Source organism: Schistocerca americana, chromosome X, assembly GCF_021461395.2.
Source record: "Schistocerca americana isolate TAMUIC-IGC-003095 chromosome X, iqSchAmer2.1, whole genome shotgun sequence".
In the NCBI taxonomy this organism is placed as follows: Eukaryota; Metazoa; Arthropoda; class Insecta; order Orthoptera; family Acrididae; genus Schistocerca; species Schistocerca americana.
This window is the reverse complement of record NC_060130.1, coordinates 765,601,089-765,618,211: the sequence shown is the minus strand read 5'-3', so window position 1 is coordinate 765,618,211 and position 17,123 is coordinate 765,601,089. Positions and strand designations below refer to the sequence as shown.

Here is a 17,123-nt window from a genome sequence, read left to right as displayed (position 1 = left end):
TGATTAATTGAAACTGAGTAACTTTCCACCAATTGACACACCTCGACTCCAAATCTTGCTTGAGAAAATATTCAAGAGAAGATAGGAGACAAATGACCTTGATTTTGTGCACTGCATATGGAAACATTGGTTTTGATCCTATTCATCTCACCAACTAGAAATTTTTGTTAAAGTCATCTTGTATTCTCCTACAGTCACTCAGTTTCGACACCTTACGACACACCACAGCATCATCAGCAAACAACCACAAATTGCTGCCCCCCCTGTCCACCAGACCATTTACATATATAGAGAATAATAGCACTCCTATCACACTTCCCTGAGACTCTTCTGACAATAACATTGTCTCTCAAGAACACTTGCTGTAGAGGACAACATACTGTGTTCTATAACTTAAGTAGTCTTCCAGCCACTCACATATCTGTGAATCTACTACATGTGCTTGTACATTCTTTAATAGCCAGCAACGGGGCACTGTGTCGGACACTTTACGGTAATCTAGAAATATGGAATCTGCCTGTTTCCCTTCATCCATGGTTCATAGAATATAATGTGAGAAAATGGCAACCTGAGTTTTGCATGAGTGATGCTTTCTAAAACAAAGTTGATTCACAACCTGCGAACCTCGCAGGAGAGCTTCTGTAAAGTTTGGAAGGTAGGAGACGAGATACTGGCAGAAGTAAAGCTGTGAGGACCGGGCGTGAGTCGTGCTTCGGTAGCTCAGATGGTAGAGCACTTGCCCGCGAAAGGCAAAGGCCCCGAGTTCGAGTCTCTGTTGGGCACACAGTTTTAATCTGCCAGGAAGTTTCAACGGAAACGTAGTTTGTAAAGAGAATGTTGCTGAGTTCTTTGCGGACTCTGTGCTAATCTTCATCATCAAGATAATTAATATTGACAATTTCATTTCCAGAAGACTGGGCAGTCAAACAATTTTCCTCGAGAAGCATAAGAGACTGATAAATGTGCCAAAAATATTGTCAAATAGACAAGGCACTGAGCATTGGATAAGCACTAAGAAATGACAAAAAATTACTCACCCCAAAATGTTGGCATTCTTAGCAGCTTATTCACAATCCTTCACCACAGCTATTGTATATCGTGAAGTCATGACAACAGCCTCTGACCTAATATCATAAAAAAAGAAAAATCACATAAAGCTAGGTCAAATGATTGTGGAGAACTTTGAGTAAGATGACAGCATGTTTATATGCATGGCCAATCAAAAATTCTGGAAATTAATATTTAAAATGACTACAACCATATGTATGAAAGTCAGTTGAAGTGTTGTCATGTTTCAACATGAAGTCATCATTATCTTCAAATAATTAGAATGTAAGCCAGTCTCATAGCATGCCTAGGTGCACAGCAGTAACAATTCTATCTACAAATAAAATGATCCGTATACTTTGAGAAAGGATGTGACAGAAACACATACACTTGAAAGGAAATGGCAGGGTGTCTCCTAGTCGCATGGAAATTTCTTAGATACTTTCTCAAAAGGCGAGGGCCCACATTCAGGTCGTTGCAGCACACAATTTTAATCTGCCAGTTCGACAAGACTGTAGACTCAGTTGCAGAATGAGATATTCATTCTCATTCCATTTTTTTGATGATATGTAGGGGCTATAGAACCACTACTAGCCACCTTTCAACATCAACACAATTTTGTCATTCTTCCGTTCTTCGTGCTGTGTGTTTCTCGCAGTTTGTCATACAAATGCTACATACAATCAATTATTCTCTGGTTTGTGACAATGTTATTAATGCTGTCTGAGAGTGGCACATATTGGTGGTGGTGGTTTTACTGAACATAGTCATTGTTCTTTTTTACTTATTGTAATGTGAGTGTATGATGTGGTGCTACATTGTGCATAGGCCTAAGAATTAATTGTGACTGCACTAGAAATATTGTGATTACACTACATTTTTAAATTATGTATTTTCATATAGGATGACAACTGGGGCGAAAACACTACTGCCTTGACAGGCAACACTTCTGAGCAGTCAGATGCAGAGGAAATGGCTGTGAGCCAGTGGAATGGAGAACCTGACACAGGCTTTAGTTTCATGTGTCATCGGTATCTGGGATCTGCCCTTACTGGATTTGTGTGTGTTGCAGCTTTCCTCAGTCCCCCTGCAATGGTGGTATGTATTCATTTTTACTGTGAGACAGAGTAACTATCCCAGCAATGATTTGGCATATTGTTAACTGTACTACTACTACTACTACTACCACTACCACCACTACTACCACTACCCTATTACTACCACCACCGCCACCACCACCACGACTACTACTACTACTACTACTACTACTACTACTACTACTACTCCTCTTTTTACCTTTACTACTGATGTCTTTGTGGTGTAATGTACCTACTGTTACACTTGGTTCGTATTATTAGGTTAGATAATGATACATCTTTTTTTTTATCAGGAAGACCTACACAGATGAGACAATACACTGTTACGTTGAATGCTGTGTAATGTTAATGGTGCTACAGGCACATGATGCAGTAAAGAAAGTATGTATAAACAGAGCAGAGATGAATGGGAATTATTATATTGATGATACTACCTCAAATGGGGAAATGCACTGACGTAAGTGACTTTGACCAGAGGTAGATTTTTATGGCCTGGTGCCTGGCATTGAGCACCTTGGAAATGACTGTTCGCATGCCACTGTTGTGAGCATCAATAGAAAACAGTTGGAGGATGACAAGGTGTTGGATGTCGATTCCTCATTACAGGACATGGCGGTCACAAGCTTGCTCATACTGTAAAGCAGGATAGGCATCAGGCAGTCTTTGGCAGATCTGACAAGAGTACAATGCTGCTACATACACAAGTGTTTCAAGAGTGCTGTGTTGAGTACCCATTGTTGAATATGGGGCACTGCAGCAGATGACTACCTACATGTTCCTGTGCTGACCGAATGACATCATCAGTTGTAAGTGCAGTGGATGTATGATCATGGAGATTGGAGCATAAATCAATGAAAACTTGTATCCTGGTTGTGTGAATCTCTTGTTACACCAAGTCGATGGCCGTATCTGGATACACCATAATCCAGGTGAACAGCTGCTTGAATGGCATTTTCCAGCAGAATAACTGGATGTCACATGGTCAGAATTAAGCTACGGAGGACTGAGGAGCACGATTGTGAACTCATGTTGATGTCTCGACCACCAGATTTGCGTGATCTGGACCCGATGAAATACGTCTGGAACACTATCGGGTGACAGCTCTGCACCCACAAACCACTGGCCTATCACTTACACTAATTGTGTGACCTGTGCATAGACATCTGGTGCCACATATCTCCAGTAACATACCAAAGTTTTGTCTAAGCCAGCCACACAGAATCTACTAACTGCATAACACAACTGTCAAATTCACCATATGGTGTCATAGCACACCACATGTCTTTTGCGGTTCTTGAAAGTCAAAGATATGAGCTGTCACAACAAAGATTTTGCTTTTTTATGTTTTTTTATTTATTTTTATTAAAACGAGCACTGCCTTTGCACTGCAAGGTGTACAGTGATCTTTAAATGCTGTCTGGTGACCAGTAAGTCTTCCTGTGTGGCATGATGCTGGCAGCCCCAGTGGTGTGGTAATGTTTTATGCTCTTGTGGAGCCTTCACAACTGTATTAACTTCTACATCCATTTGAATGTTTAACAGGGATATTAAAGGTGTTAGTTCGGGTTTTGTTGACAAGGAGTGTACAGCTTTCTCAAAATCTATAAATATCAGGCACCACAGTAATTCACACTCGTTGCTACATTGTATGAATTCATTCCCAACTAGTAAGATGTCCAATGTGCTATATCTTTTCCTAAACCCAATTTGTTTGCTAATTACCTGTATACCTAGCAACAACACCCAACTTTACGAATGAAAGTGTGTGATTCCAGAGTTCATTGCCTAATTTGATATGTATACTATATAGACAAGTACATAAAGTACATATAACAACAACTGGAGTCTAACAAAGAAGAATTTAATTTTGATAATGTAATCCAAATACAACTAGTTCCGAAGCCACAAACAACAAAAGAAATCACAAAACAACTTAAAAATAACAAAATATTTGGAGAAGACAATATAGTTGTTGAATTATGGAAACACTCTAGTGACGACTTTATTATGTGTTTAACTAGAAATCGCCCACCCCATGGACCTTGGCGTTGGTGGGGAGGCTTGCGTGCCTCAGCGATACAGATAGCCGTACCGTAGGTGCAACCACAACGGAGGAGTATCTGTTGAGAGGCCAGACAAATGTATGGTTCCCGAAGAGGGGCAGCAGCCTTTTCAGTAGTTGCAGGGGCAACAGTCTGGATCTGGCCTTGTAACACTAACCAAAATGGCCTTGCTGTTCTGGTACTGCGAACGGCTGAAAGCAAGGGGAAATTACAGCCGTAATTTTTCCCGAGGGCATGCAGCTTTACTCTATGGTTAAATGATGATGGCGTCCTCTTGGGTAAAATATTCCGGAGGTAAAATAGTCCCCCATTCGGATTTCCAGGCGGGGACTACTCAGGAGGACGTCGTTATCAGGAGAAAGAAAACTGGCATTCTACAGATCGGAGCATGTAATGTCAGATCCCTTAATCGGACAGGTAGGTTAGAAAATTTAAAAAGGAAAATGGATAGATTAAAGTTAGATATAGTGGAAATTAGTGAAGTTCGGTGGCAGGAGGAACAAGACTTCTGGTCAGGTGAATACAGAGTTATAAACACAAAATCAAATAGGGGTAATGCAGGAGTAGGTATAATAATGAATAGGAAAATAGGAATGTGGGTAAGCTACTACAAACAGCCTAGTGAATGCATTATTGTGGCCTAGATAGATACGAAGCCCATGCCTACCACAGTGGTAAAAGTTTATATGCCAACTAGCTCCGCAGATGACGAAGAGAGTGATGAAATATATGATGAGATAAAAGAAATTATTCAGATAGCGAAGGGAGACAAAAATTTAATAGTCATGGGTGACTGGAATTCAATATAGGAAAAGGGAGAGAAGGAAATGTAGTAGGTGAATATGGATTGGGAGGAAGAAATGAAAGAGGAAGCCGCCTGGTAGAATTTTGCACAGAGGATACCTTAATCATAGCTAACACTTGGTTCAAGAATCATAAAAGAAGGTTGTATACATGGAAGAAACCTGGAGATACTAAAAGGTATCAAATAGATTATATAATGGTAAGACTGAGATTTAGGAACCAGGTTTTAAATTGTAAGACATTTCCAGGGGCAGATGTGGACTCTGACCACAATCTATTGGTTATGAACTGTAGATTAAAACTGAAGAAACTGCAAAAAGGTGGGAATTTAAGGAGATGGGACCTGGATAAACTGACTAAACCAGAGGTTGTACAGAGTTTCAGGGAGAGCATAAGGGAACAATTGACAAGAATGGGGGAAAGAAATACAATAGAAGAAGAATGATTAGCTTTGAGAGACGAAATAGTGAAGGTAGCAGAGGATCAGGTAGGTAAAAAGACTAGGGCTAGTAGAAATCCTTGGGTAACAGAAGAGATATTGAATTTAATTGATAAAAGGAGAAAGTATAAAAATTCAGAAAATAAAGCAGGCAAAGAGGAATACAAATGTCTGAAAAATGAGATTGACAGGAAGTGCAAAATAGCTAAGCAGGGATGGCTAGAGGACAAATGTAAGGATGTAGAGGCACATATCACTAGGGGTAAGATACATACTGCCTACAGGAAAGTTAAAGAGATCTTTGGAGAAAAGAGAACCACTTGCATGAATACTCAGATGGAAACCCAATTCTAAGCAAAGAAGGGAAAGCAGAAAGATGGAAGGAGTATATAGTGGGCCTATACAAGGGCGATGTTCTTGAGGACAATATTATAGAAATGGAAGAGAATGTAGATGAAGATGAAATAGGAGATATGATACTACGTGAAGAGTTTGACAGAGCACTGAAAGACCTAAGTCGAAACAAGGCCCCGGGAGTAGACAACATTCCATTAGAACTACTGACAGCCTTGGGAGAGCCAGGCCTAACAAAACTCTAGACAGGCGAAATACCCTCACACTTCAAGAATAATATAATAACTCCAATCCCAAAGAAAGCAGGTGTTGACAGATGTGAAAATTACTGAACTATCAGTTTAATAAGCCGCTGCTGCAAAATACTAACACGAATTCTTTACAGATGAATGGAAAAACTGGTCGAAGCCGACCTTGGGGAAGACCAGTTTGGCTTCTGTAGAAATGTTTGAACACGTGAGGCAATACTGACCCTACGACTTAACTTAGAAAATAGATTAAGGAAAGGCAAACCTATGTTTCTAGCATTTATAATCTTAGAGAAAGCTTTTGACAATATTGACTGGAATACTCTCTTTCAAATTCTGAAGGTGGCAGGGGTAAAATACAGGGAGCGAAAGGCTGTACAGAAACCAGATGGCAGTTATAAGAGTCGAGGGGCATGAAAGGGAAGCAGTGGTTGGGAAGGGAGTGAGACAGGGTTGTAGCCTCTCACCGATGTTATTCAATCCGTATATTGAGCAAGCAGTAAAGGAAACAAAAGAAAAATTTGGAGTAGGAATTAAAATCCATGGAGAAGAAATAAAAACTTTGAGGTTTGCCGATGACATTGTTTTTCTGTCAGAGACAGCAAAGGACTTGGAAGATCAGCTGAACGGAACGGACAGGGTCTTGAAAGGAGGGTGTAATATGAACATCAACAAAAGCAAACTGAGAATAATGGAATGTAGTCAAATTAAATCGGGTGATGCAGCAGGAATTAGATTAGGAATTGAGACACTTAAAGTAGTAAAGGAGTTTCGCTATTTGGGGAGCAAAATAACTGATGATGGTCGAAGTAGAGAGGATATAAAATGTGGACTGGCAATGGCAAGGAAAGCATATCTGAAGATGAGAAATTTGTTAACATCGAGAATTGATTTAAGTGTCAGGAAGTCTTTTCTGAAAGTATTTGTATGGAATGTAGCCATGTATGGAAGTGAAACGTGGACGATAAATATTTTAGACAAGATGAGAATAGAAGCTTTTGAAATGTGGTGCTACAGAAGAATGCTGAAGATTAGATGGGTAGATCACATAACTAATGAGGAGGTATTGAATAGAATTGGAGAGAAGAGAAATTTGTGGCACAACTTGACTAGAAGAAGGGATTGGTTGGTAGGCATATTCTGAGGCATCAGGGGATCACCAATTTAGTATTGGAGGGCAGTGTGGAGGGTAAAAATCATAGAGGGAGACCAAGAGATGAATACACTAAACAGATTCAGAAGGATGTAGGTTACAGTAGGTACTGGCAGACAAAGAATCTTGCACAGGATAGAGTAGCATGGAGAGCTGCACCAAACCAATCTCTGGACTGAAGACAACAACTAGAAATCATTATTGAAATCTGGAGAGCAAACAGCATTCAAGCGGAATGGACCTTTGCATTAATACATCCACTCACAAAAAGGAAAAGAAAACAGATCCTAACAATTGTAGGGGAATCTCCCTCTTTCCAGTGATGTGTCAATATTGTTATTCATTCTTCATTACTAGATGGGTATTCTGTTAGTAAAAGCATGAATGGCCTTTCAGACCATGATGCACAAATTTAAACACTAAAAGGCTTTTGTACTCAAACCGGTGTCATATTTAATTACAAACTATGTAGGAAAGTTAATACAACAGCAATAGAGAGTTTTTTAAAGCTTGCCAAGGAATAGGAATGGCAGGAAGTTTATAGTGCTGATAACATAGAAGACAAATATAATGCTTTCATTAACACATTTCTCATGCTCTTTGAGAGTTGCTTTCCACTAGAACATTCTAAATGGGGTACTAGCCCGGGTGGCTGACAAGTGGGATAAGGATATCTTGTAGAACAATGCGGGAATTATATCAAAATGTTAGAAGTAGTCACAATCAAGCTACAGTAGCCAATTACAAACAGTATTGTAAGCTGCTTAAAAATGTTATTAGGAAGGCAAAGAGTATGTGGTATGCAAATAAAATAGTAATTCATAGGATAAAATTAAAACCGTATAGTCTGTTGTGAAGGAAGTGTCTGGTCAGCAGCACAAGGCTGACGATATAAAGTCAGTCCAGAGTAAAAATATTTCTGTTACTGATAAATCAGGTATATGTACAGTATCGAACAATCATTTTCTGAGTGTTGCTGGTGAATTAAATAAAAATTTAGTTTCTACAGGAATTCGTATAACTTTCTTGGCAAATGCCTTTCTGAGATTGATGTCTGAAATATTCGTCTACGATACAGACAAGAGGGAGATTGAGTCAATAATTAAATCGCTGAAGACTAAGGACTCTCATGGATATGATGAAGAGTCTAGCAGAATATTAAAGTACTGTGCTGCACATGTTAACCCTGTATTTAGCCATATTTGTAATTTTTCCTTTAGGAATGGTCTGTTTCCTGAGCGATTAAGTACTCAGTAGTAAAGCCACTTATAAAAAGGGATAATGTAGATAATTTTATACCTATTTCTATGCCATCAGTGTTTGCAAAAGTTATTGAAAAGGCTGGTATATAATGATAATTGATCATTTTATATCACACGATTTGCCATCAAATGAACAGTTGGGACAACAACTGAAAATGCTATATTCTCTTTTCTCTGTGAGATACTGGATGGTCTCAACAAAAGGTTTCGAATGCTAGGCATATTTTTTGATTGAACTAAGGCATTTGATTGTGTTGATCACAAAATATTGCTCCAGAAGTTGGACCATTACGGAATACAGGGAGTAGATCACAGTTGGTTCATCTCTTACTTCAGCAACAGGCAGCAAAAGTCATTATTCACAATGTTGATAACAGCTGTGATGTGGGGTCTGAGTGGGGTACTGTCAAGTGGGGGGTGCCCCAGGGATCAGTGTTGGGGCCACCTTTGTTCCTTATTTATATAAATGATATGTCCTCTAGTATTACGGGTAGCTCTAAAATATTTCTGTTTGCTGATGACACTAGCTTGGTAGTAAAGAATGTTGTGTGCAACATTGGCTCTGTTTCAAATAGTGCAGTTCATGACAGAAGTTCATGGCTTGTAGAAAATAAACTAATGCTAAATCACAGTAAGACTCAGTTTTTACAGTTTCTAACACAGAATTCAACAAAACCTGACATTTTAATTTCACAGAATGGGCATATGATTAGTGAAACTGAACAGTTCAAATTCCTCGCTGTTCAGATAGATAGAAAGCTTTAAGGATATTTTTGGCTCAGAAAGTTGTGGTTCAGGCTAGAAGTGGTGTAAGTTCATGAACCTCTTTTAGTCCCCCGTTTTTGAGTCTGGGTATTTTGACATTGGCCTCTCAATATATATATATATATATATATATATTCCTTACTGTCATTTCTTGTTAACAATATTAGCTTATTCTCAAGAATAAGCCGCTTTCACTTGGTTAATACTTGGCAGAAATCAAACCTACATTTGGATCGGACTTCCTTAACTCTTGTGCGGAAAGGTGTGCAGTATACTGCTGCATCCATTTTCAATAAGCTACCACTCAAATTCAAAAATCTTAGTGGTAATCCATGCACTTTCAAATCCAAACTGAAGAATTTCCTCATACGTCACTCCTTCTATTCTGTTGAGGAGTTCCTTCAAAAATTAAGCTGATTCTTATTGTATTTTGAATGTTGGGCTCCATAGGGTTCCCTTTCTGTGCAGCAACCATGGAATATAAAATATAAAATTATAAGGAATGTGGCAGCCAGTCACGGAACCATGATTTGTTTGTGTTGTTGCAGGTCGGTTTTGACTGGTATCGGTTGTCATCGGTGCATTTTTCTAGCCGGTGCATGCTGTGGGTGGGTGTGCTGTCCTTGGCAGATTTCTATCATGATAGACATCTGCCAAGACCAGTGCTTCTACTTGTGGCATGTGTCAGTTGGGGGGATGCGCCAATGGTGGTTGGTGTCGGTTGAGGTCAGTTTGCAGCGTGATGGGTGAATTATGTTTCTGTGACTAGTTGCTGCATTTTTTATAATCTTATTGTATTGTTGATTACGTTCACTTAAACTTGTGGACTGGCTTTTTTGGGGTTCATAAACATTTATTTTTGTCTGTTATTACTTTTATGTCGTAATTTGATGTACTGACACGTTCCATGACCTTGGAGATTTGCTCCTCAATTCGGTCCTACGGAACTTGACGTGTAAATAAATAAATCTCGTCCATTGCACTTTCAAGGAGAGCTGAAAGGATACTTACTCTGAACTAGAAGAATATCAAGCAGAATTTTGGAAGGCAGGGTCTTGCACAAAACAAATATTAAATAAAAAAAATACAGAGATGAGAAAAATCAGAAACTTGAAATATAAATTTTGCAGATTTTAAAAATGCCTGTAAATCATACAGAAATGCACTAAACATTGTAAAAGAATTTGGGATCAATAATAAAACCACAGAAATAATTAAAGGAACTTTAACAAACACAACGCCAAAAGTAAAGTTTGTGGGGGTACTATAAAAACATACTGAAATAGTTGTAAGACAAACAGATGGTGTGTGACCCCCTACGTTTCAGCTGTGTGTTTGATAAGGTATTTAAAGAATGGAGGTAGGTAATCCATCAATATTAAGGATGAACAACTAGGCAGAAATAAAAAAATAAAAAAAATAAGAAATAGATTATCCAGCTTTTGCAGTCAATGTGGATTTAATTACTGACTTGCTGGGTTGTGCCAAAGAACAAATTACAGAGCTATGGAAATAAACAGCTGAAATAGGACTGAAATATGATTTTAAAAAGCATAGTTCATGACAAATGTCAGTGATGTTTGTAAAATCTTGACATTTGTAATGGCACAATATATAGAAATAAATTATTTTAAATATGTAGGACAATAGATATAATGAGCAATACAAAATATAGTGCATCCATGGGAAGAGCATTACATGTGACAAACATGTATAACAAAAAATCTTTGTCGTGGAACACACAGTGAAAACGCTATCAAACAGTGGTAAGGTACAAAACAGTATATGCATCAGAAATGCTTAAACTAGCAAGATATGAGGATCTTGAAAAATTGGAAAGAAGAATTCTAAGGGAAATACTGGGAACTAAAAGTAGTAGTAATGCTGAATACAAATTGTGATGAAAGAAAAGGCTCTATTTGAAAATGTATACTTTCACTAATGTAATGAGAAAAAGAAAACTAGTTTTATGGACACACAAATGCCGAATGGCTGGTAGCAGACTAACCAAGCAGGTCTTCAACTTATTAAGCAGCTGGAAATAAAAAATCACATGATTAACTGAAACTGCCAAAAATATGAAAAACTCTGGAGTTAGAATGATCATATTAAATAACAGAACATTTTCCAGAGAAACAACACAACAGGAAAGAGAGAGATTGGTAAATGGTATTAAGTAGACACAGGTAACATAGGAATGACACACTCAAAGGATTAAGGAAATCTGGGAACAAAGAAATCAAAACACGAAGAAGCATTGTCAAAGTTGATTTACTCTACCCACCAAATCGATGAATAAATTAAATAAATAATACTTTGGAAGGGGAAAGATCAGCCTTGGTTTAATAACTGTAGTAAGGAGTTATTAAAAGCTGAATCACTGATCCAAGAAAATTGCTACCACCACTGAGAAATAAATGCTGAATTTAGTTATAACAAACACACAGAGAGGAGATGGGAGGGGATGTTTCTCAAAACAGTCATTCTCAAAATGTCGAAGATCTGAATAAGTTTCAGCCATTTGAGAGTCAGTTAACTTGTTGAAATAATCTCCCTGATTACCCACTGAGAATACTGGTACTGTGAAATAAAGTGAAGGCAAAAATTATGAATTGTTTCATAAAAGAGAACTCTACCATAGCCCATTCTTTTGCTCACTGTGTGGACACAGGTGAAAAATATGGAAAAATATATTTAATGGTAACTGAATGTGACTGAATGCATGTTGTAAATATGCAGATTACAGGTTGCACAACAGAATGGTCTCTTTTCCTAGCAGCTGTTAATTTGGAGGTAATTTAAGCAATGGATTGCCTCTCATGACGAGGCACAGGTCATTTCAGTTTTCGTGAGGGTCACAGGAGTGAAACAAAAACTCAGTGAACTATATTAATGTCAATTTGTTATAGAACTATGGAAAGTATTTAGTTCACCTTTTTGGTGACTGAACAGTTCCACTGTAGGGACCAGTACAGTTTTCACTGGCAACATTCCTGCACAGCACAGCTGTTTCTAGACCCAAAATGCTGTAGGTAACAGTGTTCAGTTTATGTTATATTTCTTGGCTGCTGTGTACTCTTTGATAAAATTCCCCATTGCCAATTCATAAACACATAATATCCAAATAGAATCAGTAGATCATTCACAGTGGAGAAACATTGTTGGAAGTGTAATTAGTGTTAGTGTTAACCAAAGATATTATGATAGGGCCATTATTATTACTTGTATTTCTAAATAAAATGTAAGACATTATGCATAAACAAGTGTAATAAATAGGGGAAAAAGGGGTGGGGGTGGGGGAGATTCTTCAATTTCCACATTCTGTCCACAAGTAGATTATAAAAAAGAAGTTGGCAATGTTTGTGTGTGGACTCCAAATGTTGATGTAACTTGTTGCTTAGGAAATGTAGTGCTATTTTGAGAATAAATGTGCAATAGCTTGTGTAAAAAAAAAATTTTTTTTTTAATGGTTAGCAGTATTTGGAAATTATTCAGATGCCAAACTATTAATATCACAATGCATTTACAAATCATTAAAAAAAACCTATTAAATGAGAATCAGACATAGACTATATCTCACAGAGAAGGTATGCAGGTATACAAAAGGCAGAAAAGTATTCCATTGTTCTATTTTATAACAAAGCTGCTTTGTAAATGCCTCTGTTCTTTGTGGATTTAGGTATTACCACGACTGCCAGGGCTGTTACCGATGCCACTTCTGCCTAGTCACCAGCAGTCAACACTGGCATGTGGCACTGAATGCAAGGGTTTGCTTCTAGCTCTTGCTTTCAAGTTAGTGATACTGGCTGTCGGTGCATGGGCACTCTTCCTCAGGCGACCACCCAGAGCTACTATGCCTAGAATATTCCTGCTGCGGGCAGCAGTCAATGGACTAGTGTTAATTTGCACGTTTGCTTACTGGCTGTTTTATGTTGTGCAGGTAAATAACTCCAAAACTGGAAAAAGACATCAAAATAATTATTGTATTACTGTTCTTTGAATTGATATATTGCTGTTGCCTTCAGTAGTTAATTGTTGGGATACTACTCTTTCCTTTTTGCAAGTGGTATGTATCTATTCTTAGCAATCTGCAACTTATGTAAAACACGTTACCTTTTAAGTTACTTACCACTAAATGCTAAAATTAGGATGTTCCAAATAAGAATATTTGTTATAAATATGATCAGTGCAACATGTAACATAAACCAAACCATCATGCTATATTCCGTAATCTTGTTTCAGGTTCCATAATCTTGTTTCAGAGAATGATTTATACAAGATTTTTTTTCCGATTATAGTGTAATTGTTATATTTGATTCCTGCATCTGAACATAATGCGAGATATTTTTCAGCTGATGATTACCCTTTCAGATTTGATTACTGGAGGTGTGCTGTCAGTAATGACATTAAAATGCTATTGAAATAGTATTAGCAAATTGCAAATTGCTAGATGTTGCTGAACTTGGACAGTTGATAAGGGAATGATTTTAGCCTTAGCATGCAACATGACCCAATGGTCAAGACACTATACATGTTCTGTAAAATTTGGACATGTGTAACTTGGCAGCGTGATATTTTGGCGCAGAGTCTCCTGGCTATCTTCAGGTGAATACACGATGCATGTTCTGGTGGGGTCTTAAATTTGTGATCTCAGTGCATTTTTGTCATTATTTACCTTCAGGTAAATAATGACAGAAGACTCTGTGCCAAAATATCATGGCAGCAAGTTGCAGACATCTGGCAGTTCGCCCAAAATTTTATGGAACCATCTGTATTCCATTAAAGTTTTAAATTTCACAGTATACATGTGTTTGGGATGGGGCTCAAATCCCTATCTGGCCATACTGACCTCAGTTTCCATAATTTCCCTACATCACTTTAATAAAATACTGAAATAGTTTTTTTGTGAAAGGCTATGGCTGTTTTCCCACCCTATCTTTGTCCTGTCTTAGCTTTGCGCAGAGTCTCTAATGACTCCTTTGCTTCAAGGCATTAAGCTTTAACCTTTTTTCTTGGTTATCACTCACAACAATCTTCCATTGGCAAATGCTGTGTGTTGTTAGGTTCATTGTTAGTCACAGATGTTTACAGGAGCATAAACGCCACTTTTGGGTATTATACAGAAACGTGATGCCTTTGTTATCAGTAAACACTACTGCGCACATGTCATTGAGTACTGTTTGCAGGTAGATGACTCTAGTTATACATGAGAGTAAATGGTAAATAACTGTGGTAACTAAATGAAATAATACTACAGACTCAATAAGAGGACAAAACTTGAAAATGTCCAATAGTAACAAAGACTGTTACAGAAAGAGTAACATAACCCAATACTGGCCACATCTAGATTATGTTAGTTAGGTTTTCTGGTTGTGTATTCATGTTAGTAACTACTTGAAAATGATTCTGATACTGTTATATCATCTGTAAGATAGCCTTCATGAAATTTAGTGCCAAAGGAATGTTTGGTCTCTGTATAAAGATCAAACAAACTGGTCATACTCTGGCATGTATTTCCCTACTTCAGGCAGTATAACTGAAAAATATTTGTCTACACACACACACAGAATATTCCACAAGCCACCATATGGTGCATGATGGAGGGTACCTTGTATCACTACAAGTCGTTTCCTTTAAATAGAGTGAAGCAAAAAGACTGTCTATATTCCTCTATACAAACCCTAATTTATCTTATCTTGTCTTTGTGGTCCTTACACAAAATGTATGTTGGTGCCAGTAGAATCATTTTGCAGTCAGCTGCAAATGCCAACGAAGCGTCTCCATAATAATTGCATGCTGATCGAACCTATCGGTAACAATCTAGCGTTACGCCTCCAAACTGCTTCAGTATCTTGCTATAATTTGACCTGGTGGGGATCCCAAAAACTTGAGCAGTACTCACAAATGGGTCGCACTAGCATTCTATGTGCGGTCTCTCATATAGATGAGCTACACTTTCCTAAAATCCTCCCAATAAACTGAAGCGAACTATTCGTCTTCCCCAATACCGAATTTGTCTGCTCCTTCCATTTCATATCACATTGCAGTGTTATGTCTAGATATTTAACCAATGTGACTGCATCAAGTAGCACACCACTAATACTGTGTTAAAGGGAACATTTTTCCTATTCATATGCATTAACTTACATAAACACTTGCCTTCAAGGACAACATATTGGGTTCTGTTACTGAAGTAGTCTTAGTCACTTACATATCTGGAAACATACGCGCAGAACTATAAGTCTCCAGCATGGCACCATGTCAAATGTTTTCCAGAAATGCAGGAATATGGAACCTGCCTGTTGTCCTTCATCCATAGTTTGCTGGATATCAGGCAAGTTAAGTTTTGCATGAGTGGTGCATTCTGAATCTGAGCTGATTTGTGAACAGAAACTTTTCTGTCCCAAGGAAATATGTTATATTCGAACTTAGAATATGCTCAATAATTCTGCAACAAATCAATGTTAAGGATACTGATCTGTAATTTTGTATGTCCTTTCTTTTACACTTCTTGATCATGGTGCCCCACAAAGAAGTTTACACTGTTTGAACTTTAATAACTCAAACAAAATAACAAAAACTGTGAATTTTTAAGTCACGTGGATGGTCACGTCATTACTGAGGATGTTTTACAGTTGAATATGTCAAAATGTCCCCATCAGCAGAAGTACGGCATCTACAGTGCTGCAGAACAGATTGCCACAAGTGTTATGGAATGGATTCACAGGCAGTCACAATCACCTCTCTCATGTCATCCAGCATATGTGGCTTTGTGCTGTTGACGGTGTTATTCAGAGCTCCTCACAGTAAGAAACGTATCAGTATGAGATTGGCAGAGCTGAATGGAAACACAACCCCTCTTCATCGTCTCAACAAATGTTTCACCCAGGAATTGCCACACAGCATGGTGATAATGTGACAGTGCACCATCTTCTTGAAAAGCAACAGTCTTCACCTCGGTACCAGTGGTGAACAGCTGGTACAATTTGTTTCCGCAACATGGAAAGCTACTTTACACCTGTCACTGTTCCTTCAAAAAAGAATGTCCTACAGGTCCTCTGACGGACATACCACGCTGTACTGATAACCCAGGAAGATTAACACCTCATTTTTCCATAAATTGGGGATTATGTCTTGCCCAGTACACACAGTTGTGGTGATTGATTGTTCCATCCAATTTAAATGTTACGTCATCAGACCAAACAATGACATTATTGCAGATCCAGTCACAAAATTCATGACATCTATCCAGATTGTCCTCATTCATCATGTGAAGCAACCTGGGAATGTTGGATTTAAACTATACTTGTTTTAAAATGTGGTGAACACTTGATTTGCTTAAACCTGGTTCACACGCAGCTTGCCGTATGGGCTTCTTTGAGGATCTTGTGAAAGCATGTACCGTAGCGTCCACCACTTTTTCGTCCACTTCTGATTTCTTCCTGCCACATTGTCCCATCTTGAAATCACACACACTTCCTTCTCTCACAAACTTGTCTTGTAGTTTCATTACTGTCACATGTGATGGTGGTGCAGTATCAAACTCTGCCAGCCATCGTCCCTGCACTACTTTCATATTTTTAAAATTCTAATAACACTTCAAAATAAATTTTCTTTGCTCTGTGGGCAATCTTGTTGTTATAAGTAATCACTCGCAACTGAAAATGAACAAAAGAAAAACAAATGAATGGCTACACACACTAGTCATGAGAGCACCATATAATCACAGTTGGATCAAGTTATCATTAATACTTCCTCAGACATTAAAGTTCAAACAGTGTAAACCCTTTTGTGAGGTACCCAGTATACATGAATCATGTTCTCATTTTTCCAGTCTCTTGGGACAATTCAGTGGACAAGAAAGTCATGATCAAGGCAAGCTAAATAATGA

The 17,123-nt window shown here is 38.1% G+C and overlaps 1 protein-coding gene across 1 annotated transcript in view; it reads left to right on the top strand.

The window, feature by feature from the left end:
• LOC124555237 (vang-like protein 2-B) overlaps window positions 1-17,123 on the top strand; it is a 74,080-nt gene that overhangs the window by 9,865 nt on the left and 47,092 nt on the right. Inside the window, exons 3-4 of the mRNA XM_047129099.1 lie at window positions 1,951-2,145; window positions 12,912-13,172. Coding sequence (XP_046985055.1) covers window positions 1,951-2,145; window positions 12,912-13,172 — 456 coding nt within the window. The remainder of the gene's footprint in view (window positions 1-1,950; window positions 2,146-12,911; window positions 13,173-17,123) is intronic.